Raw genomic sequence first — 24,687 nt, forward strand, 5'->3', positions numbered from 1 at the left:
CTCTCTCACACACACACACACACACACACACACACACACACACAACGAACTTAATAAGTTTGCAGTTTGTCTCATTGAAAGAGGCATTTCGATGTATATTCAAGCCAGTAAAGCAGACACGCTCTGTCACTGTAGGAGAACGACTAGCCAAGCCTAAACTAACCAACAGCTGGAGGCCCACAGATTCTCACTACAACCCAAACACATGTGGCATGTTGAAGAAAACCACACACATGGGAGAAGTACTATTTTCATGGACTGTCACCTTACAATGACTATCTCTCTGTCTCTGTCTCTCTGAGAGCCCGGCATTCCACTCAACAATGACACGATTCACTGCGTCCAGCACAATGCATTAGCGCTGCGCGTCGTCAATGGGATTAAATGTCATTGATGAAATTCCTCGTTTAATCGCTTGAGAACTACTCTCGTTTAGCCATCGCCAATTCAATGAAAGCCACAAACTTTCCGTCGCACTTAACGCGCGTATTATTTCTGGAGCAGGCGGAAAGGGCCCGGTATCTTCTGGTTTAAAGTGTTGAATCTTCTTCATCGTGCCATGCAACTTGAGGGGCAAGAATCAACCGTCAGATCTAAGCAGCTTTGGGCCGTTGGATATATAGAACTGTGTCGCTGATTTATCCGTTCAGGTCGCTACCTACACAACCGCCAGTCTGCTGAAATAGAGCACCTCACCTCTGTTAAACACGCAGGAACAAGCTGCTCTCAACCGCCGGGCTCCAGGAAAAACGTTTCAACTATGATACAATTAGTCTGGGTACTTCTACATATTTGAAGGAGGCACTAGCTGGATTGCTTGAATTTCAGAGTCATTTTCTTGGGAAATAGGAAAGCGCTTTCAGACGCATTTGTGTCCTCTACTACTCTCCGCTGGTCTGGTGCTGATCTCCTGCAAAAAGCATCAGTCCTGGATGGGTCTCACTCAAGAAGAGTAAACTTTGCGATTTTAGCACAGACCAGACACCGGACCACGCGTGCTGCAGGACGACTGGAAATAATGCATAGATGAAAGCCCGGTTCCAGTAACGCCGTTCTCGCACGGAAAAGGCGTCGCAGAGGGACTCTGTCAATCTCCGGGCGACAATGTCGGACAACTTCACCGATTTCGATTTCAACAGCACGACGCAGCCGGTGGCTGCTGCCGTGGCTCCAGACTACAACTTCCCTGCTCTTATATTCGGGATATTGCTAATCATTGTGATTATCGGTGGAAATGTGCTTGTGTGTCTTAGTGTTTACATGGAAAAAGCTTTAAAAACTACAACAAACTATTTCATTGTGAGTTTGGCTGTTGCGGACCTACTCTTGGCAGTGCTGGTGCTGCCACTGTTCGTGTACGCAGAGGTAAGTAGCTTAGGTTTGAGCCCTTAGCCTACCTGAGATATTTTGTTTAGTTAATTAATAATACCTGCTTGGCCTATTTCAGATATTTAGTCATGTGGTGGCCGGTTGGAAGGCTATATATATATATATTTATTTGAAGTTAATTTATTTCACTAGGGAACGACTAGACTATCGGTTATGATTATGAATCATATTAGATTATTTATTAGCCTCTAAATTACCATAATTAAAATCATGCATAATATCAGCTGTCTAATAGTTCATTTCGCGGTATTATATCCTGGTAAATAATAGCGGCTTAACCCTCTAATCACCCAAATCAGAGCCATCAGACCAACCCTTTAAGTTCATTACTAAAGAACATCCCGTTCCATTCTCTTGTTCTCTCTGTATCTCTCACCTGTTCATTTCTCAATTACTATCGAACTGGGAAAGGTCCTTCGTTTTATACTAGGCCTACTGCAAAACGTCTTCTGCGTCATTTTCAAACGCTATAGACTACGGCCAGTTGGTTTTTATTAACCTATCAACAACTACAGACTAACAGTGGAATAAGATCAATCAAGGAGGTTAACTCAAAGCTTTCAAATGACAATTACTGACATATTACATAACATTCATTGATAGTGTCTATTGTTGAGAACAGGTCTGTCTGTCTGTCTGTCTGTCTGTCGTGCCTGTGTGCCTGCCTGGTCCCGTGTGGCTCAGTTGGTAGAGCATGGTGTTTGCAAGGGTGCAAGGGTTGTGGGTTCGATTCCCACGGGGGACCAGTATGGAAGAAAAAAAAATGTATGAAATGTATGTATTCACTACTGTAAGTGGGGATAAAAGCGTCTGCTAAATGACTGTAATGTAAATGTCTGTGTGTTTATCTCTCTCTCTATTGTGGTTGACTACTGAATAGTCTTTACTTCGAGAATTAAGGGATGCCTGTGAGAGACCAGTGCCTAAGTCTTCCTAAATTGGGATGCCATTATCTCGTTACAGGAGAGTTGTTACAGCTAGGTAATCTACTGAGCCAGCCAGGCAGAGTGTTAACATGTTGGTATTAACATGTTGTTAGTGTTTTGTTATCCATCTTGGTTATTGGTTAACATTACAGCCTTTAGTTTTTGGCTTGTTCACCTGGTGGTGAAGGGCAGTCTGAAAGTCAACTTCATCATACTATTGATAAGCCAAGAGAGGCTGATCAATAGTATGGCCAATAGAAGAAAGAGAGAGAGTAAGGGGAGAGTATGGAGACAGACAGAGAGTGAGAGAAAAAGAGAGAGAGAGAAAGGGGAGAGTATGGAGACAGACAGAGAGAGAGAGAGAGAGAAAGGGGAGAGTATGGAGACAGACAGAGAGAGAGAGAAAAAGAGAGAGAGAGAGAGCGATAGAAAGGGGAGAGTATGGAGACAGACAGAGAGTGAGAGAAAAAGAGAGAGAGAGAAAGGGGAGAGTATGGAGACAGACAGAGAGAGAGAGAGAGAGAGAAAGGGGAGAGTATGGAGACAGACAGAGAGAGAGAGAAAAAGAGAGAGAGAGAGAGAGAGCGATAGAAAGGGGAGAGTATGGAGACAGACAGAGCGAGAGATAAAAAGAGAGAGAGAGAGAAAGGGGAGAGTATGGAGACAGACAGAGAGAGAGAGAGAGAGAGAGAAAGGTTGAGAGTATGGAGACAGAGAGAGAGAACAGGGAAGGTATGGAGACAGACAGACAGAGAGAGAGAGAGAGAGAGAGAGAGAGAAAGGGGAGAGTATGGAGACAGACAGTAAGAGAGAGAGAGAGAGAGAGAGAGAGAGAGAAAGGGGAGAGTATGGAGACAGACAGAGAGAGAGAGAGAGAGAGAGAGAGAGAGAAAGGGGAGAGTATGGAGACAGACAGAGAGAGGAGATAGAAGCAGCACTACACATGTTTTCTGAGATTAACGAGATTTGACACCTGATCAACCGAACATAATCAATGTCCACACGTTTTCATAGACATGACCTGTGTGTTGTGTTCAGTTCCAGGGTGGTGTGTGGTCCCTTGAACATGACCTGTGTGTTGTGTTCAGTTCCAGGGTGGTGTGTGGTCCCTGAACATGACCTGTGTGTTGTGTTCAGTTCCAGGGTGGTGTGTGGTCCCTGAACATGACCTGTGTGTTGTGTTCAGTTCCAGGGTGGTGTGTGGTCCCTGAACATGATGCTGTGTGTTATGTTCAGTTCCAGGGTGGTGTGTGGTCCCTGAACATGATGCTGTGTGACGGTCTGATGTCCATGGATGTGATGCTGTGCACAGCCTCCATCTTCAACCTCTGCGCCATCAGCGTCGACAGGTCAGTCAGACACAAACACACACACAGACATGCACACACACACACACACACACACACACACACACACACACACACACACACACACACACACACACACACACACACACACACACACACACACACACACACACACACACACACACACACACACACACACAGCAAACCCCAGGTCCCTCTGGTTGAAGTCGTCAGGTTTTCAGACAAGGTTCTTATTAGGCGAGAAAGGTTTTTGGATCCAACTCTGTTAAATGATGGAAATGTGATGTTTACTTGGTGCTTTACTTTGAACTGTGTATTTCCTGTCCCAGGCTTCCTAGCTGTGTAATTATCAAGAGTCCCAACTATCCACATAGTGTCCAGGGCTAACAATATCTGAAGCGTTAGCAGAAATACTTAATCTAATGATCTGCTTCCTGTAACAGACAGAGACATTCCCCAACTGATGTTTGATGCATTGAAAATGTATAAATAACCATTCATAGCTAGTCAGGACGTGTAGCCTGAATCTCGCTAGCAGACAGACACATCTCATCTTCTCCTTACTGAGTCCCTCTACTTCTAATGGTGTTGACCCCTCTACCTCCTGAGTCTCTACTTCTAATGGTGTTGACCCCTCTACCTCCTGAGTCTCTACTTCTAATGGTGTTGACCCCTCTACCTCCTGAGTCTCTACTTCTAATGGTGTTGACCCCTCTACCTCCTGAGTCTCTACTTCTAATGGTGTTGACCCCTCTACCTCCTGAGTCTCTACTTCTAATGGTGTTGACCCCTCTACCTCCTGAGTCTCTACTTCTAATGGTGTTGACCCCTCTACCTCCTGAGTCTCCACTTCTAATGGTGTTGACCCCTCTACCTCCTGAGTCTCTACTTCTAATGGTGTTGACCCCTCTACCTCCTGAGTCTCTACTTCTAATGGTGTTGACCTCTCTACCTCCTGAGTCTCTACTTCTAATGGTGTTGACCCCTCTACCTCCTGAGTCTCTACTTCTAATGGTGTTGACCCCTCTACCTCCTGAGTCTCTACTTCTAATGGTGTTGACCCCTCTACCTCCTGAGTCTCTACTTCTAATGGTGTTGACCCCTCTACCTCCTGAGTCTCTACTTCTAATGGTGTTGACCCCTCTACCTCCTGAGTCTCTACTTCTAATGGTGTTGACCCCTCTACCTCCTGAGTCTCTACTTCTAATGGTGTTGACCCCTCTACCTCCTGAGTCTCTACTTCTAATGGTGTTGACCCCTCTACCTCCTGAGTCTCCACTTCTAATGGTGTTGACCCCTCTACCTCCTGAGTCTCTACTTCTAATGGTCTTGACTCCTCTACCTCCTGAGTCTCCACTTCTAATGGTGTTGACCCCTCTACCTCCTGAGTCTCTACTTCTAATGGTGTTGACCCCTCTACCTCCTGAGTCTCTACTTCTAATGGTGTTGACCCCTCTACCTCCTGAGTCTCTACTTCTAATGGTGTTGACCCCTCTACCTCCCGAGTCTCCACTTATAATGGTGTTGACCCCTCTACCTCACCTCCCAGTAGCTCAGGGTCTGCTGCTGAGAGATAAATAAACACATTGTGTGAAATGTTGCAAAATAGACAGAAAGATGGAAGGGGAACAAACTAAAAACCATTATTTAGTTGGAGAAAAATAAGCCGCGGCATAGCAATGTCTGATTCTAATAGATTTTTAACATTAACATTTTTACCATTTTGAGAGTATAAATATATTTACATAAATTAATAAATTAATTGAATAATGTTTACCCTCAGTCAATAGTGACCTGATGCAAATGCAATTTCATAACAGAAATAGACTGTTGACGCAAGGGAAACATGTATTCTTGTTTATTAACAGGAAAACTATATAAATAAACAATAAACAAGCGTACATTTTTCCCTTGCGAGAAATGTATTATTGTTTATTAACAGGAAAACACTAATAATAAACAATAAACAAGCGTACATTTTTTCCTTGTGTCAACAGTCTATTTCTGTTATGAATTTTCATTTGCATCAGGTCACTATTGACTTGCATCGGGCTGAGAAACAACCAATTCATAACTTTCACTCAAATCCTGCATTTGTATCAATAGAGGTTCTGCACTAAAGTTTAAATGAATCAAAGTGAAGGCATACTGCAGGTAAAGGGTCATACTGTAGGTAAAGGGTCATACTGTAGGTAAATGTCATACTGCAGGTAAAGGGTCATACTGTAGGTAAAGGGTCATACTGCAGGTAAAGGGTCATACTGTAGGTAAAGGGTCATACTGCAGGTAAAGGGTCATACTGCAGGTAAAGGGTCATACTGTAGGTAAAGGGTCATACTGTAGGTAAAGGGTCATACTGCAGGTAAAGGGTCATACTGTAGGTAAAGGTCATACTGCAGGTAAAGTGTCATACTGCAGGTAAAGTGTCATACTGTAGGTAAAGGTTATACTGTAGGTAAGGGTCATACTGTAGGTAAGGGTCATACTGTAGGTAAAGGTCATACTGTAGGTATAGCGTCAAACTTTAGGTAAAAGGTCCTACTGTAGGTAAAGGTCATACTGTTGGTAAAGTTCCTTTGTCACTAAAGAGTCTCTAGAATAATATTTTACTTAAGATGATCGTGATAGGTGTTTTTTTTATATATATACTTCTATTTACATTAGTTGAAAGGGTCATACTGCAGGTAAAGTGTCATACTGTAGGTGAAGGGTCATACTGCAGGTAAAGGGTCATACTGCAGGTAAAGCGTCATACTGTAGGTAAAGGGTCATACTGTAGGTAAAGGGTCATACTGCAGGTAAAGGTCATACTGCAGGTAAAGTGTCATACTGTAGGTGAAGGGTCATACTGCAGGTAAAGGTCATACTGCAGGTAAAGGGTCATACTGCAGGTAAAGCGTCATACTGTAGGTAAAGGGTCATACTGTAGGTAAAGGGTCATACTGCAGGTAAAGGTCATACTGCAGGTAAAGGGTCATACTGTCGGTAAAGGGTCATACTGCAGGTAAAGGTCATACTGCAGGTAAAGGGTCATACTGCAGGTAAAGGTCATGCTGTAGGTAAAGGGTCATACTGTAAGTAAGGGTCATACTGTAAGTAAAGGTCATACTGCAGGTAAAGGGTCATACTGCAGGTAAAGTGTCATACTGTAGGTGAAGGGTCATACTGCAGGTAAAGGGTCATACTGCAGGTAAAGTGTCATACTGTAGGTAAAGGGTCATACTGTAGGTGAAGGGTCATACTGCAGGTAAAGGTCATACTGCAGGTAAAGGGTCATACTGTAGGTGAAGGGTCATACTGCAGGTAAATGTCATACTGCAGGTAAAGGGTCATACTGCAGGTAAAGCGTCATACTGTAGTTAAAGGGTCATACTGTAGGTAAAGGGTCATACTGCAGGTAAAGGTCATACTGCAGGTAAAGGGTCATACTGTAGGTAAAGGGTCATACTGCAGGTAAAGGTCATACTGCAGGTAAAGGGTCATACTGCAGGTAAAGGTCATGCTGTAGGTAAAAGGTCATACTGTAAGTAAGGGTCATACTGTAAGTAAAGGTCATACTGCAGGTAAAGGGTTATACTGCAGGTAAAGGGTCATACTGTTGGTAAAGGGTCATGCTGTAGGTAAAGGGTCATACTGCAGGTAAGGGTCATACTGTAGGTAAAGGTCATACTGCAGGTAAAGGGTCATACTGTAGGTAAAGGGCCATACTGTAGGTAAAGGTCATACTGCAGGTAAAGGGTCATACTGTAGGTAAAGGTCCAACTGTAGGTATAGTGTCATACTGTAGGTATAGGGTCAAACTTTAGATAAAGGGTCATACTGTCATACTGTAGGTAAAGGGTCATAATTTGGCAGGAGGTTAGGAAGTGCAGCTAAGTTTCCACCTCATTTTGTGGGCAGTGTGCACATAGCCTGTCTTCTCCTGAGAGCCAGGTCTGTCTACGGCTGCCTTTCTCAATAGCAAGGCTATGCTCACTGAGTCTGTACATAGTCAAAGATTTCCTTAATTTTGCGTCAGTCACGGTGGTCAGGTATTCTTCCTGACACGTGTGCTCCCTCTCCGGCCTCTAGGTCACCAGGCTGCTCGTTATGGCGCACACCTGTCACCATCAGTACGCGCACGTCATCAGACTCACCTGGACTCCATCACCTCCCTGATTACCTTCCCTATATATGTCACTCCCTTTGGTTTCTTCCCCAGGTGTTATTATTTCTGTTCCTGTGTCAGTTCTGTGCTTTGTTTGTGTTTCTTATTTTGTATTTAGTTGCATTTATTTATTAAAACACTCACTCCCTGAACTTGCTTCCTGACTCTCAGCTTACACGTCCACTGTGTACTCTCTGTTTAGGCCATAATAGCGTTCTAGTTTGTCCTGTTTTTTGGTAAATTCTTTCCAATGTGTTGTAATTATCTTTTTGTTTTCTCATGATTTGGTTGGGTCTAATTGTGTTGCTGTCCTGGGGATCTGTGGGGTCTGTTTGTGTTTGGTGTTCTATGTTGTACATGGAGGATATTTTTGCAGAATTCTGCATGCAGAGTCTCAATTTGGTGTTTGTCCCATTTTGTGAATTCTTGGTTGGTGAGCAGACCCCAGACCTCACAACCATAAAGGGCAATGGGTTCTATAACTGATTCAAGTATTTTTAGCCAGATCCTAATTGGTATGTTGAATTTTATGTTCCTTTTGAGGGAATAGAATGCCCTTCTTGCCATGTCTCTCAGATCCTTCACAGCTTTGTGGAAGTTACCTGTGTCGCTGATGTTTAGGCCGAGGTATGTATAGTTTTTTGTGTGCTCTAGGGCAACGGTGTCTAGATGGAATTTGTATTTGTGGTCCTGGCGACTGGACCTTTTTTGGAACACCATTCTTTTTATCTAACTGAGATTTACTGTCAGGGCCCAGGTCTGGCAGAATCTGTGCAGAAGATCTAGGTGCTGCTGTAGGCCCTCCTTGGTTGGGGACAGAAGCACCAGATCATGAGCAAACAGTAGACATTTGACTTCAGATTCTAGTAGGGTGAGGCCGGGTGCTGCAGACTGTTCTAGTGTCCTCGCCAATTGGTTGATATATATGTTGAAGAGGGTGGGGCTTAAGCTGCATGCCTGTCTTACCCCCCGGGCCCTGTGGAAAGAAATATTTGTTTTTTGCCAATTTTAACTGCGCACTTGTTGTTTGTGTACATGGATTTTATAATGTTGGATGTTTTTCCCCCAACACCACTTTTCATCAATTTGTACAACCCTCATGCCAAATTGAGTCAAGCTTTTTTGAAATCAACAAAGCATGAGAGAACTTTGCATGTTTGTTTGTCAATTAGGGTGTGCAGGCTGAATACATGGGCTGTCGTATGGTAATTTGGTAAAAAGCCCATTTGACATTTGCTCAGTACATTGTTTTTGCTGAGGAAATGTATGAGTCTGCTGTTAATGATAATGCAGAGGATTTTCCCAAGGATGCTGTTGACGTATATGCCACGGTAGTTATTGGGGTCAAATTTGTCTCCACTTTTGTGGATTGGGGTGAGCAGTCCTTGGTTCCAAATATTGGGAGAGATACCAGAGCTGAGGATGATGTTAAAGAGTTTAATAATAGCCTAATTGAGTTTGTGGTCTGTATATTTCATTTCATTTAGGATACCATCAACCCCACAGGCCTTTTTGGGTTGGAGGGTTTGTATTTTGTCCTGTAGTTCATTCAATGTAAATGTAATTCTGTAATTCTCTCTCTCGCCCCCCCCCAGGTTCATTGCAGTGTCAATCCCTCTGAACTACAACAGGAAGCACGTTGACCAGCGTCAGATCATCCTGCTGTCAGGCACCTGGCTCATAGCCCTGGCCGTGGCCTCCCCAGTCATGTTGGGTATCAACAACATCCCACACCGGGATACCACCGAGTGTAAACTGGAAGATGACAACTACGTAGTGTACTCCTCTGTCTGCTCCTTCTTCATCCCCTGCCCCATCATGCTCCTCCTCTACTTCGGCATGTTCCAGGGCCTGAAGAGGTGGGAGGAGGCGCGCAAGGCCAAGCTGAGGAACAGCATCCAGACATGTAGGAAGCTTCAGCATGCAGCCGCAGCCGCCGCCATGCCAACCTCAGGGACCATCCCCGGGCCTCTGCCCATGCCCCTGCCCAGGATCATCGAGAGGGACCTGGCTCAGGCCCGGCTGGGGCTGGAGGATACCGATGACTATCTGCAGCCGGACTGCCCCCCGTTCCCCTCGGCGTACAGGGAGCGGATCAGCTCCGTGCCGTCTATCTCCTACCAGCAGCAACCGCCGCAGAAGAGGAAGCGAGCCAAGATCAATGGCAGGGAGAGGAAGGCCATGAGGGTTCTTCCTGTTGTGGTGGGTAAGTGCCACAGATTAAAGTTACAGACTTGTCAAAAACTCACAAAGGCTCCTCTGACTTGTCAAAACTAATAAGTTCCCCTCAAACCTGTCAAAAACTTACAAAGGTTTCCTTCAAACTTCAAGTCTTAGAGTATGAGTCAGAATCAAGTTCCAAGTCTTTGTGACTGACACAAGTCCCCATCTCTGCTTCCTCCCTTTCTCTTTTCTACTGAGGGCTCATAGGGTAGGTTCTGACTGGTCGTGATCAGACCTGGGTCAAATACATGTTTTGGGCACATACTGTATAAACCCCTTATGGCCGACCTCAAAGCACACATTGCTTTCCCCAAAGGCTTTAAAAAAAATATATATACTTTAAAATATATAATTAAAACACACACATTGGGAGCCCTAAAAGCTAGACTAGACAGTCACTCTCAGATAGTACTGGGAACCGGTTCTCCAGTTATAATGACAGGCTACATTTATAAAAGGATGAAAGTATTGTGTTTCCAGCTTCTGATTCACTGACCTGCTTAATGGATGATAATGTTTATCAAACCAGGACCTGGAAATTGATAGAAATGTTAAATCATGAGATGAAGTGATGAAAAGGATAAAATACCCAGCAGGCCAAGCTGATTGAAATGATGTCATTATGTTATTTTAACCAGTTTGGCCCACTGGGAGAGTATTGTGTTTTCGGGCCTCTCTGGAGTCACACTGACCTGGAAATTGATTAAGGAGACCTAACGGTCTAAATGGAAATGATGCAGTGATAGACCGAGGGGGAATTCTCTAGCTCCCATTTCTGAAGTTATACACTTTTGGCCACAGCATCATCGTTCATGAATAATTTGAGGTGGTTGAGTCATTTTCTCAGTGTCAGGCTGATGAGGTGCATTTTTTATGAAACATGCATTATGTTTGAGTGGTGGATGCTGGTGGCACATCCTTCATCTTCATCGGTGAGAGAAAATAAAATCCTTCTATAAAAAGGTGCTATGTCCTGCGGTGCTCTCATGGCTTCCTGATCTGTCATAATGAACTGGTTCACACTTTAAAAAGGCTTTCAAAAGAGGATATTTGGCTGTCCTAGTAGGAGAACCCTTTTGAATAACTTTTTGGGGTTCTGGGTAGAACCCTCTGTGGAAAGGGTTCTACGTGGAACCCAAAGGGTTTTGCTTGGAAAAGGACAACCAAATAACCCTTTTAGGTAGAACTGTAAGTGTGGTGTGCCTACTGCCATGAGCTACTTTTATATTTAAATGATTAATGTGAGAAACAACCTTTCTAATGTACAATGATGAGAGTGCAACAGTGTTGACAGCAGATACACAGCTTGTTAGGAAAATACAGAATGCTACAGTGTTGACAGCGAATACACAGCTTGTTAGGAAAATACAGGATTGGTGACAGCAGATGCAAAATTATTATGCACTTATTATCAATAATGAAAAGTTAATGATAAGTAATGATAAGCAACTACATGTCGGCAAGCAACACAACTAAATGGTTAAAAACATTTACTAATCAAATCATACCAAAGGTCATCAAACCCAGCCAATAGCTAATATACCTTGGAGGCTGTATTTACTAAGCCCAAATTATTAGGAAAGCTCGTGGATATCAGTAGCATCTTATGGGAGAAACTGATAACGAGGAACTACACTTTATCATGTAGGGTCCTGTAGACGTCCCTGTGGTGCAGCCAGGCAACATAACTAAGGTAAAGGTCTGTAGTCATCAGATGCTAGGTCTGACAGAAGGTCTGTAGTCATCAGATGCTAGGTCTAACAGAAGGTCTGTAGTCATCAGATGCTAGGTCTAACAGAAGGTCTGTAGTCATCAGATGCTAGGTCTGACAGAAGGTCTGTAGTCATCAGATGCTAGGTCTGACAGAAGGTCTGTAGTCATCAGATGCTAGGTCTAACAGAAGGTCTGTAGTCATCAGATGCTAGGTCTAACAGAAGGTCTGTAGTCATCAGATGCTAGGTCTGACAGAAGGTCTGTTAGACAGAAGGTCTGTAGTCATCAGATGCTAGGTCTAACAGAAGGACACTAGGTCTAACAGAAGGTCTGTAGTCATCAGATGCTAGGTTTGACAGAAAGTCTGTAGTCATCAGATGCTAGGTTTGACCGAAGGTCTGTAGACAGAAGGTCTGTAGTCATCAAATGCTAGGTCTAACAGAAGGTCTGTAGACAGAAGGTCTGTAGACAGAAGGTCTGTAGTCATCAGATGCTAGGTCTAACAGAAGGTCTGTTAGACAGAAGGTCTGTAGTAATCAGATGCTAGGTTTGACAGAAAGTCTGTAGTCATCAGATGCTAGGTTTGACCGAAGGTCTGTAGACAGAAGGTATGTAGTCATCAAATGCTAGGTCTAACAGAAGGTCTGTTAGACAGAAGGTCTGTAGTCATCAGATGCTAGGTTTGACAGAAGGTCTGTAGTCATCAGATGCTAGTTCTAACAGAAGGTCTGTAGACAGAAGGTATGTAGTCATCAAATGCTAGGTCTAACAGAAGGTCTGTAGATAGAAGGTCTGTAGTCATCAGATGCTAGGTCTAACAGAAGGTCTGTAGTCATCAGATGCTAGGTCTAACAGAAGGTCTGTAATCATCAGATGCTAGGTCTAACAGAAGGTCTGTAGACAGAAGGTCTGTAGTCATCAGATGCTAGGTCTGACAGAAGGTCTGTAGTCATCAGATGCTAGGTCTAACAGAAGGTCTGTAGTCATCAGATGCTAGGTCTAACAGAAGGTCTGTAGTCATCAGATGCTAGGTCTAACAGAAGGTCTGTAGTCATCAGATGCTAGGTCTGACAGAAGGTCTGTTAGACAGAAGGTCTGTAGTCATCAGATGCTAGGTCTAACAGAAGGACACTAGGTCTAACAGAAGGTCTGTAGTCATCAGATGCTAGGTTTGACAGAAAGTCTGTAGTCATCAGATGCTAGGTTTGACCGAAGGTCTGTAGACAGAAGGTCTGTAGTCATCAAATGCTAGGTCTAACAGAAGGTCTGTAGACAGAAGGTCTGTAGACAGAAGGTCTGTAGTCATCAGATGCTAGGTCTAACAGAAGGTCTGTTAGACAGAAGGTCTGTAGTAATCAGATGCTAGGTTTGACAGAAAGTCTGTAGTCATCAGATGCTAGGTTTGACCGAAGGTCTGTAGACAGAAGGTATGTAGTCATCAAATGCTAGGTCTAACAGAAGGTCTGTTAGACAGAAGGTCTGTAGTCATCAGATGCTAGGTTTGACAGAAGGTCTGTAGTCATCAGATGCTAGTTCTAACAGAAGGTCTGTAGACAGAAGGTATGTAGTCATCAAATGCTAGGTCTAACAGAAGGTCTGTAGATAGAAGGTCTGTAGTCATCAGATGCTAGGTCTAACAGAAGGTCTGTAGTCATCAGATGCTAGGTCTAACAGAAGGTCTGTAATCATCAGATGCTAGGTCTAACAGAAGGTCTGTAGACAGAAGGTCTGTAGTCATCAGATGCTAGGTCTAACAGAAGGTCTGTAGTCATCAGATGCTAGGTCTAACAGAAGGTCTGTAGTCATCAGATGCTAGGTCTAACAGAAGGTCTGTAGTCATCAGATGCTAGGTCTAACAGAAGGTCTGTAGACAGAAGGTCTGTAGTCATCAGATGCTAGGTCTAACAGAAGGTCTGTAGTCATCAGATGCTAGGTCTAACAGAAGGTCTGTAGTCATCAGATGCTAGGTCTAACAGAAGGTCTGTAGACAGAAGGTCTGTAGTCATCAGATGCTAGGTTTGACAGAAAGTCTGTAGTCATCAGATGCTAGATCTAACCGAAGGTCTGTTAGACAGAAGGTCTGTAGTCGCTAGATGCTAGGTCTAACAGAAGATCTGTTAGACAGAAGGTCTGTAGTCGTCAGACACTAGGTCTAACAGAAGGTCTGTAGTCGCTAGATGCTAGGTTTGACAGAAGGTCTGAAGTCATCAGATGCTAGTTCTAACAGAAGGTCTGTAGACAGAAGGTCTGTAGTCATCAGATGCTAGGTCTAACATAAGGTCTGTAGACAGAAGGTCTGTAGTCATCAGATGCTAGGTTTGACAGAAAGTCTGTAATCATCAGATGCTAGGTCTAACAGAAGGTCTGTAGACAGAAGGTCTGTAGTCATCAGATGCTAGGTCTAACAGAAGGTCTGTAGTCATCAGATGCTAGGTCTAACAGAAGGTCTGTAGTCATCAGATGCTAGGTCTAACAGAAGGTCTGTAGACAGAAGGTCTGTAGTCATCAGATGCTAGGTTTGACAGAAAGTCTGTAGTCATCAGATGCTAGATCTAACCGAAGGTCTGTTAGACAGAAGGTCTGTAGTCGCTAGATGCTAGGTCTAACAGAAGATCTGTTAGACAGAAGGTCTGTAGTCGTCAGACACTAGGTCTAACAGAAGGTCTGTAGTCGCTAGATGCTAGGTTTGACAGAAGGTCTGAAGTCATCAGATGCTAGTTCTAACAGAAGGTCTGTAGACAGAAGGTCTGTAGTCATCAGATGCTAGGTCTAACATAAGGTCTGTAGACAGAAGGTCTGTAGTCATCAGATGCTAGGTTTGACAGAAAGTCTGTAGTCATCAGATGCTAGATCTAACAGAAGGTCTGTTAGACAGAAGGTCTGTAGTCGTCAGACACTAGGTCTAACAGAAGGTCTGTAGTCGCTAGATGCTAGGTTTGACAGAAGGTCTGTAGTCATCAGATGCTAGTTCTAACAGACGGTCTGTAGACAGAAGGTCTGTTGTCATCAAATGCTAGGTCTAACAGAAGGTATGTAGACAGAAGGTCTGTAGTAATCAGATGCTAGGTTTGACAGAAAGTCTGTAGTCATCAGATGCTAGGTTTGACAGAAAGTCTGTACTCATCAGATGCTATGTTTGACCGAAGGTCTGTTAGACAGAAGGTCTGTAGTCATCAGATGCTAGGTCTAACAGAAGGTCTGTGGTCATCAGATGCTAGGTCTAACAGAAGGTCTGTAGACAGAAGGTCTGTAGTCATCAGACACTAGGTCTAACAGAAGGTCTGTAGTCGCTAGATGCTAGGTTTGACAGAAGGTCTGTAGTCATCAGATGCTAGTTCTAACAGAAGGTCTGTAAACAGAAGGTCTGTAGTCATCAGATGCTAGGTCTAACAGAAGGTCTGTAGACAGAAGGTCTGTAGTCATCAGATGCTAGGTCTGACAGAAGGTCTGTAGTCATCAGATGCTAGGTCTGACAGAAGGTCGTTAGACAGAAGGTCTGTAGTCATCAGATGCTAGGTTTGACAAAGTCTGTAGTCATCAGATGCTAGATCTAACAGAAGGTCTGTTAGACAGAAGGTCTGTAGTCACTAGATGCTAGGTCTAACAGAAGATTTTTTAGACAGGTCTGTAGTCGTCAGACACTAGGTCTAACAGAAGATCTGTAGTCGCTAGATGCTTGGTTTGACAGCAGGTCTGTAGTCATCAGATGCTAGTTCTAACAGGTCTGTAGACAGAAGGTCTGTAGTCATCAGATGCTAGGTCTAACAGAAGGTCTGTGGTCATCAGATGCTAGGTCTAACAGAAGGTCTGTAGACAGAAGGTCTGTAGTCATCAGACACTAGGTCTAACAGAAGGTCTGTAGTCGCTAGATGCTAGGTTTGACAGAAGGTCTGTAGTCATCAGATGCTAGTTCTAACAGAAGGTCTGTAGTCATCAGATGCTAGGTCTAACAGAAGGTATGTAGTCATCAGATGCTAGGTCTGACAGAAGGTCTGTAGTCATCAGATGCTAGGTCTAACAGAAGGTCTGTAGTCATCAGATGCTAGGTCTGACAGAAGGTCTGTAGTCATCAGATTCTAGGTCTGACAGAAGGTCTGTAGTCATCAGACACTAGGTCTGACAGAAGGTCTGTAGTCATCAGATGCTAGGTCTAACAGAAGGTCTGTTAGACAGAAGGTCTGTAGTAATCAGATACTAGGTTTGACAGAAAGTCTGTAGTCATCAGATGCTAGGTTTGACAGAAAGTCTGTAGTCATCAGATGCTAGGTTTGACCGAAGGTCTGTAGACAGAAGGTCTGTAGTCATCAGATGCTAGGTCTAACAGAAGCTCTGTTAGACAGAAGGTCTGTAGTCATCAGATGCTAGGTTTGACAGAAAGTCTGTAGTCATCAGATGCTAGGTTTGACCGAAGGTCTGTTAGACAGATGCTAGGTTTGACCGAAGGTCTGTTAGACAGAAGCTGTTAACAGAAGGTCTGTTAGACAGAAGGTCTGTAGTCATCAGATGCTAGGTTTGACAGAAAGTCTGTAGTCATCAGATGCTAGGTTTGACAGATGGTCTGTAGTCATCAGATGCTAGGTCTAACAGAAGGTCTGTAGACAGAAGGTCTGTAGTCATCAGATGCTAGGTCTAACAGAAGGTCTGTAGTCATCAGACGCTAGGTCTGACAGAAGGTCTGTAGTCATCAGATGCTAGGTCTAACAGACGGTCTGTAGTCATCAGATGCTAGGTCTAACAGACGGTCTGTAGTCATCAGATGCTAGGTCTGACAGAAGGTCTGTAGTCATCAGATGCTAGGTCTAACAGAAGGTCTGTAGACAGAAGGTCTGTAGTCATCAGATGCTAGGTCTAACAGAAGGTATGTAGTCATCAGATGCTAGGTCTGACAGAAGGTCTGTAGTCATCAGATGCTAGGTCTAACAGAAGGTCTGTAGTCATCAGACACTAGGTCTGACAGAAGGTCTGTAGTCATCAGATGCTAGGTCTGACAGAAGGTCTGTAGTCATCAGATGCTAGGTCTAACAGAAGGTCTGTAGTCATCAGATGCTAGGTCTGACAGAAGGTATGTAGTCATCAGATGCTAGGTCTGACAGAAGGTCTGTAGTCATCAGATGCTAGGTCTGACAGAAGGTCTGTAGTCGTCAGACGCCAGGTCTAACAGAAGGTCTGTAGTCGTCAGATGCCAGGTCTAACAGAAGGTCTGTAGTCCTATTAGAAGTGTGACTTTAGACTGCCGTGTTCTCTACCTGACTAAGTTTAGCTTAAAGCCTTCAATCCAATCATTATGTACCACTTTGGATCGTCTTTCCCCTACAACACACATGACCACAGGTTTAAGTATAGAGATGCCTACTGATTTGTTCACGGCTTCAACTAATGAGCAGAAAGAGATGGAAGTGTTGAGGAGAGTTAAATGTCTTCATTAGTCTCCAGTTACACAGCCAGACTGACTGATGTTCCTCTGTCTTTGGTCATCTATGTGGGAGACCATGTGGGTGGTGACTCATTACACAGATAGTCATTTCACACTACCATGCCCAATCCAAACATAATGTGGATATGTTCAGCAAAGTTCCAGAAACTATGATTGTGATATGCGTAATCAGGTCAGCTGTGTACAGCTTGGTTTGGTTCAGCAGTGTGAAAAGCCCATCTGCGTTTCTAACAAACAGAGTTTAAAGTAAGAAAAAAAAGGATCGCTGCTGTTCACAGATCAGTTTTTTATTTCAGCTGACTTTGAATTGAAGTTGATCTTTAATTTGATCATGTCCCAGGACAGGAAGCAGTTGGTATCAGGTAACACTCAGAGCGTCACATCAATTAGTACAAGCAGGAAACCCAGTTAACCACGCAGGGCCCGCTGCTGTGGACACCACAGGCTGTCCCTCATAACACCAGGCAGTCAGTGAGGGTGGTTCATGTTGAAGACAACATGTCTTCCCTGTGGCACAGTTGGTAGAGCATGGTGTTTGCAACGCCAGGGTTGTGGGTTCGATTCCCACGGGGGGCCAGTACAAAAAATAAAAAAATGTATGAAATGTATGCATTCACTACTGTAAGTCACTCTGGATAAGAGCATCTGCTAAATGACTAAAATGTAAATGTAAACAACACAGACCAACACCACTGTCAGCCGTCTCCACTCAGTAGATCACCGGCTGGGTGGCGATGAACGGTGGCGATTCAACATGTCAAATCGTTGGGAAATGAACAGAAAATGTGGCTGTTCTGTGGTCAGAGATGAGGTTGTGCACGGCCAACGTTGGTGTTGGTCTTGTTCTTTACATTGAGGGTAGATGTTAAGATGTCACTGAGGGTAGTGATTCCTACACGGAAAGTTGGGAGCATAAGAGGGGAAAGGAAGGAGAAGCATTTAGCTTATACTAGACAGACAGACAGACGATCCTCTCCTACTCGACAGAGCAGACAGATCTATTTTTCCTCTTTGGCAACAACACTTATTCTATGAAAGGGTTAAATAACAGACAATTTTCTGGTTCCAATTTGTAAAAAGCATTTGTTGACTGTAATTGTTCTCCACATTCGTCAAATGAAATACGCTCTTGGAGGTGAGCTAAATTAAGTTTTCTGGACCAATGTTGATACTTTGATTAATTTATGGGGAAGCTCAATAAGGAAGCTCGATGGAGTAGCACACAATCATATTTTAATTTCTTCCAGGGGTGCTCCAGATTAGTTAGGGACTGGCAAGCAGGGTTCAAATTACCCAGTGGAAATTGGAAACATTTATGAAGGTTAATCTAACTGACATTTTGGGACGTTCTAGGGGGGTGCTCATAATCTCTAGGGGGTGCCCAACATATCTTGGGGGGGCCTGACATCAAAGTGTTTGACTTGTGGGGGGGGTCCACATCGATATTAAAATGATCACCCCTCTAACGCCAACCACGTTTATGCATGCAGATGAAGACAGGCTGTCTCTTAAGACTAAAGTCTCTCCGCCTCCCAGAGAGTTGAGGTATAAATTCAGCCCCTCGTCCAATGAACACCCAACCAATGAATCACAAGACACACGGCAACACATGGAGACGCTCCAGACAAATGGCTTCTATCTACTGTCAGTTGTCCCTTGATTAAGTGTCTGTCCAGGGAAGCTCTGATTCACAGCTGTAGGTGGTTGGTTGGTCTTGATTAAGTGTCTGTCCAGGGAAGCTCTGATTCACAGCTGTAGGGGGTTGGTTGGTCTTGATTAAGTGTCTGTCCAGGGAAGCTCTGATTCACAGCTGTAGGTGGTTGGTTGGTCTTGATTAAGTGTCTGTCCAGGGAAGCTCTGATTCACAGCTGTAGGGGGTTGGTTGGTCTTGATTAAGTGTCTGGCCCAGGGAAGCTCTGATTCACAGCTGTAGGGGGTTGGTTGGTCTTGATTAAGTGTCTGTCCAGGGAAGCTCTGATTCACAGCTGTAGGGGGTTGGTTGGTCTTGATTAAGTGTCTGTCCAGGGAAGCTCTAATTCACAGCTGTAGGGGGTTGGTTGGTCTTGATTAAGTGTCTGGCCCAGGGAAGCTCTGATTCACAGCTGTAGGTGGTTGGATGGTCTTGATTAAGTGTCTGTCCAGGGAAGCTCTGATTCACAGCTGTAGGTGGTTGGTTGGTCTTGATTAAGTGTCTGTCCAGGGAAGCTCTGATTCACAGCTGTAGGTGGTTGGTTGGTCTTGATTAAGTGTCTGTCCAGGGAAGCTCTGATTCACAGTTGTAGAGGGAAACTAAGCTTATTAGGTTGCAGTGTCAGTTCCAGAGGGAGGAAGAGCTTCCCTGTTCAGGAGCTGGTACTACCTAGGTTGTATCCCAAATGGCAGCCTATTCCCTATTTAGTGCACTACTTTTGTCCAGAGGTTTATGACGGCTCTAGTCAAAAGTAGTGCACTACATAGGGAATAGGGTACAGTTTAGGACACAAACTCTAATCTGTATCGCTACTCCACCCCGACCTCCAAGCGCTTGACTGAGTATTTATAGCAATCCCATCAACATTCCTGCATTATTCACCTCACCAGAGAGGCAGGCAGGTTTCTAATCTACAAGGACATCAGCCATGCTGTTCATTTTTCTCACTCTTATCGCCATATTGTAAACGCTTTTTTGGAGGGATTCGGCCCAAATGGCACCCTATTCCCTACATAGTGCACTACTTTTGACCAGGAATAGGGTGCTATTTGGGATTCCCCCCGAGGTAATGTTGACAGGGTCTGGGCAGTGTAAATGAGTGTTACCCAGCCGCTGAGGTGTCGTTGTGAATTGATTGCGTGTGAAATAGTTTGGGATGCTAACCCTGTGGCAACATTAAATGATCAACCGCTATACACTTACTGGTTGGAAAAGAATATTAACAATTATTTTCCACAGAATGAGTTCTCTCTCTCTCTCATTAGTGTGTGTCGGTCTTTGTAAAATGTCAACATGCCACTTTATAAAATGGAATGTTTTCTGCTTCAGGGGCAAAAAGAGAATATAAGCTAATTGTAAAAAATGTGTGAAGGTTAAACTGCTGGTTAATGTTCCTAGAGTTAAGACTCCATGAAATAGCAATAAGACTGACATGGTAGATTGGCTGTGCTTTACCAATCAGATCAAATGGGGCTGGCAGCGCTACAGTAAAGTCTGGTGGCTGGAGGGAGATTTTACACCACTTTGATTCAGCTTCTGCTTGGTCTTGGTAACAACGGTTATAAAGGGATACAGTATGAAGATAAAGGACTACAGTATGTAGATAAAGGACTACAGTATGAAGATAAAGGACTACAGTATGCAGATAAAGACCTACAGTAAGTAGATAAAGACCTACAGTAAGTAGATAAAGACCTACAGTAAGTAGATAAAGACCTACAGTATGTAGATAAAGGACTACAGTATGCAGATAAAGGACTACAGTATGTAGATAAAGACCTACAGTATGTAGATAAAGACCTACAGTATGTAGATAAAGACCTACAGTATGTAGATAAAGGGATACAGAATGTAGATAAAGACCTACAGTATGTAGATAAAGACCTACAGTATGTAGATAAAGGGATACAGTATGTAGATAAAGGGTTACAGTATGTAGATAAAGGGCTACAGTAGGTAGATAAAGGGATACAGTATGTAGGTAAAGACCTACAGTATGTAGATAAAGGGATACAGTAGGTAGATAAAGGGATACAGTATGTAGATAAATGGCTACAGTAGGTAGATAAAGGGATACAGTATGTAGGTAAAGACCTACAGTATGTAAATAAAAGGATACAGTAGGTAGATAAAGGGATACAGTATGTAGATAAAGACCTACAGTATGTAGATAAAGGGCTACAGTATGTAGATAAAGGACTACAGTATGAAGATAAAGACCTACAGTATGAAGATAAAGGGATACAGTAGGTAGATAAAGGGATACAGTAGGTAGATAAAGGGATACAGTATGTAGATAAAGACCTACAGTATGTAGATAAAGGGCTACAGTAGGTAGATAAAGGGATACAGTAGGTAGCCCTTTAGTAGATATAGTAGATATAAGTTGATTGATTTATAATTGATGGGATATTTTCCAGATTCTCAATGCGTTTACATAGTAAGGAGGTAAAGTCACCATCTAATCAATCAATCATCCGTGAATCAATTAATGGATCCATTTATCAGAACAGTCCCCTAACCTCTCCTCCTCCTCCCCTTCCTCTTCCCCTCAGGTTGCTTCCTGTTCTGCTGGACCCCGTTCTTCGTCGTCCACACCACGCGGGCCCTGTGTGCTACCTGCTACATCCCACAGGCCCTGATAAGCACCGTCACCTGGCTGGGCTACGTCAACAGCGCCCTCAACCCCATTATCTACACGGTCTTCAACACAGAGTTCAGGAAGTTCTTCAAGAAGTCCCTCCACTCATTCAGCTGCTGCTGACATCAGCCCCAGACCAGAGGGACAATGGTAGCTCTAACTGTACTCTCACAGAAGGCGTATACTACTGCACAGGCATGTCAAGGGCCAGGGTCAATTCCAGTCAATTCAGAAGGTACACAAAAAATGTCAAATTATCTTCAATGCGTTTCAATAAGGAAAATGTGCAATTGGATTTTGGTTTGACTTTCTTAATTGTCTGGGGATGGCCCAGGGCTAAATCTGTATGTTTAGCTCTGTGGTGGCCAACCCTCCTCCTGGACAGCTACTTAGTGAGCAGGTTTTTGCTACAACCCTACCCTAAACAAATGACCTTGATTAGCTGATTTAGCAGGGATGGAGTAAAAGCCAGCACACCCTGTAGGTCTCCAGGAGGAGGTTACAAGGGCAGGACTATGTTTTAATGGAACTTTTATTTAACCAGGCAAGTCAGTTAAGAACAAATTCTTATTTACAATGACGGCCTAGGAACAGTGGGTTAACTGCCTTGTTCAAGGGCAGAACGACAGATTTTTACCTTGTCAGCTCTGGGATTCGATCCAGCAACCTTTAGGTTACCTGCCGCCTCAACCCCATAGTCATGCCACCGAGATATGGGTATATGAGTGTTTATCTGGTGTGTATCACATTTGAGACCATACCAATTGTTCTAAAGTGACATCTCTAACCATCCTGGACACCGGGCGATGCCAGACGAGCATGCCCAGTATTCCTTAATATTGTTTATTACAGGTGTGGTATGAGGCTTAATATTAGCATTATAACAGTTATTACAGCCCTGTGAATACACCTTTAATCTGAAGTTATTTAGCTTAAGACAGCATTATGAAGAACAGAAGCTAATCAATGAATGCATTCATACAGTATGTACAATACTAAAGCTATAGCCTGTAACCTCATATACAAATCCATTCAAATGTTGTTTTTTTTAAAGATTGTTGTAATATTGTTTTGCCATTTTACTGAAGCCAATACTTTGACTGTATCTGCCTGTAACAGCAGTGTGTTTGTCAGGTCATTGACAGTGCCTACTGTTTACCATATCCACGTTTTATGTGGTAAGCTTTCCAATAAAAAAGACACCTCTTTGTAAAGCAATGACCTGTTCTCATCAGTGTCAGCAATAACACCAGTATTTCAGCTAAAACTCCTTGTAAAGCAATGACCTGTTCTCATCAGTATCAGCAATAACACCAGTATTTCAGCTAAAACTCCTTGCAGAAACAACAACTTGGGCGGTCGATTATACATATGCACACAAAAAAAGAACTAGGTCTATATATCAACACAGCTTTCCCAGCTAAATAAACTATCTAGCAAAACTTGGCAGAATGTATTTTAAATAGAAATGACTTTCAGTCAGTCAGACAAAGTGGCTGACGAAAATGAGGAGATTTCTAAAGTGCCTTTTCTCCCAGTTCTGTGGCTAGTAGTTCAGAGAGCAATTTAAACACTCAGGCAGAGAGACAGAGAGGTGGAAACAAGGACAGATGAAACCATGAGAAACTCTGGGAACATCAGAGATCCAGCTGCAGTTGGTGACATGTTTTACTGAGAGAGAAGAGAGAGAGAGAGATAATTGAATTGAGAGAGAGAGCAAATGTGACCATTTTGATGACGTACATAATGCAAGAGAGAGACGTGATGACACACTATCATGATCGTCACCCAGCACCACCAGCCACCTAGCCATGCTGAGTGGTTTGGAGGCTCTCTCTTCTCTCTCATGTACGTTCAAACTGGATCATTTCCTGGATATGATTCAATCAGAGTTCCCCCAGGGCTCTGATAACAATCTGAGATAGTGATAACAGTTTATCCATCTATCTCCCTAACCAGGTGTCCTGGTCCAGGTCTGTCCCAGGCTCTCTCCCTATAACCAGGTGTCCTGGTCCAGGTCTGTCCCAGGCTCTCTCCCTAACCAGGTGTCCTGGTCCAGGTCTGTCCCAGGCTCTCTCCCTATAACCAGGTGTCCTGGTCCAGGTCTGTCCCAGGCTCTCTCCCTATAACCAGGTGTCCTGGTCCAGGTCTGTCCCAGGCTCTCTCCCTATAACCAGGTGTCCTGGTCCAGGTCTGTCCCAGGCTCTCTCCCTATAACCAGGTGTCCTGGTCCAGGTCTGTCCCGGGCTCTCTCCCTATAACCAGGTGTCCTGGTCCAGGTCTGTCCCGGGCTCTCTCCCTAACCAGGTGTCCTGGTCCAGGTCTGTCCCGGGCTCTCTCCCTAACCAGGTGTCCTGGTCCAGGTCTGTCCCGGGCCCTCTCCCTATAACCAGGTGTCCTGGTCCAGGTCTATCCCAGGCTCTCTCCCTATAACCAGGTGTCCTGGTCCAGGTCTGTCCCAGGCTCTCTCCCTATAACCAGGTGTCCTGGTCCAGGTCTGTCCCAGGCTCCCTCCCTATAACCAGGTGTCCTGGTCCAGGTCTGTCCCAGGCTCTCTCCCTAACCAGGTGTCCTGGTCCAGGTCTGTCCCAGGCTCTCTCCCTATAACCAGGTGTCCTGGTCGAGGTCTGTCCCAGGCTCTCTCCCTATAACCAGGTGTCCTGGTCCAGGTCTGTCCCAGGCTCTCTCCCTATAACCAGGTGTCCTGGTCCAGGTCTGTCCCAGGCTCTCTCCCTATAACCAGGTGTCCTGGTCCAGGTCTGTCCCAGGCTCTCTCCCTAACCAGGTGTCCTGGTCCAGGTCTGTCCCGGGCTCTCTCCCTAACCAGGTGTCCTGGTCCAGGTCTGTCCTGGGCTCTCTCCCTATAACCAGGTGTCCTGGTCCAGGTCTATCCCGGGCTCTCTCCCTATAACCAGGTGTCCTGGTCCAGGTCTGTCCCAGGCTCTCTCCCTAGTACCAGGTGTCCTGGTCCAGGTCTGTCCCAGGCTCTCTCCCTATAACCAGGTGTCCTGGTCCAGGTCTGTCCCAGGCTCTCTCCCTATAACCAGGTGTCCTGGTCCAGGTCTGTCCCAGGCTCTCTCCCTAACCAGGTATCCTGGTCCAGGTCTGTCCCAGGCTCTCTCCCTATAACCAGGTGTCCTGGTCCAGGTCTGTCCCAGGCACTCTCACTAACCAGGTGTCCTGGTCCAGGTCTGTC

The 24,687-nt window shown here is 44.4% G+C and overlaps 1 protein-coding gene across 2 annotated transcripts; it reads left to right on the forward strand.

The window, feature by feature from the left end:
- The first annotated feature begins 293 nt into the window (after positions 1-293).
- Positions 294-22,701, forward strand: LOC106562687 (D(4) dopamine receptor). Of its 2 annotated transcripts, none has more exons than XM_014127671.2 (4): positions 294-1,365; positions 3,552-3,664; positions 9,386-9,996; positions 21,406-22,701. In XM_014127671.2, the coding sequence occupies exons 1-4, from the start codon at positions 1,105-1,107 to the stop codon at positions 21,612-21,614; spliced, it is 1,194 nt and encodes a 397-aa protein (XP_013983146.2). In that variant the 5' UTR covers positions 294-1,104; the 3' UTR covers positions 21,615-22,701. The 2 variants fall into 2 exon arrangements, with proteins under 2 accessions (XP_013983146.2, XP_045545669.1); XM_045689713.1 differs by having other exon boundaries at positions 9,386-9,992.
- Positions 22,702-24,687: the final 1,986 nt, after the last annotated feature.

Source organism: Salmo salar, chromosome ssa11 (assembly GCF_905237065.1).
Source record: "Salmo salar chromosome ssa11, Ssal_v3.1, whole genome shotgun sequence".
NCBI lineage: Eukaryota > Metazoa > Chordata > Actinopteri > Salmoniformes > Salmonidae > Salmo > Salmo salar.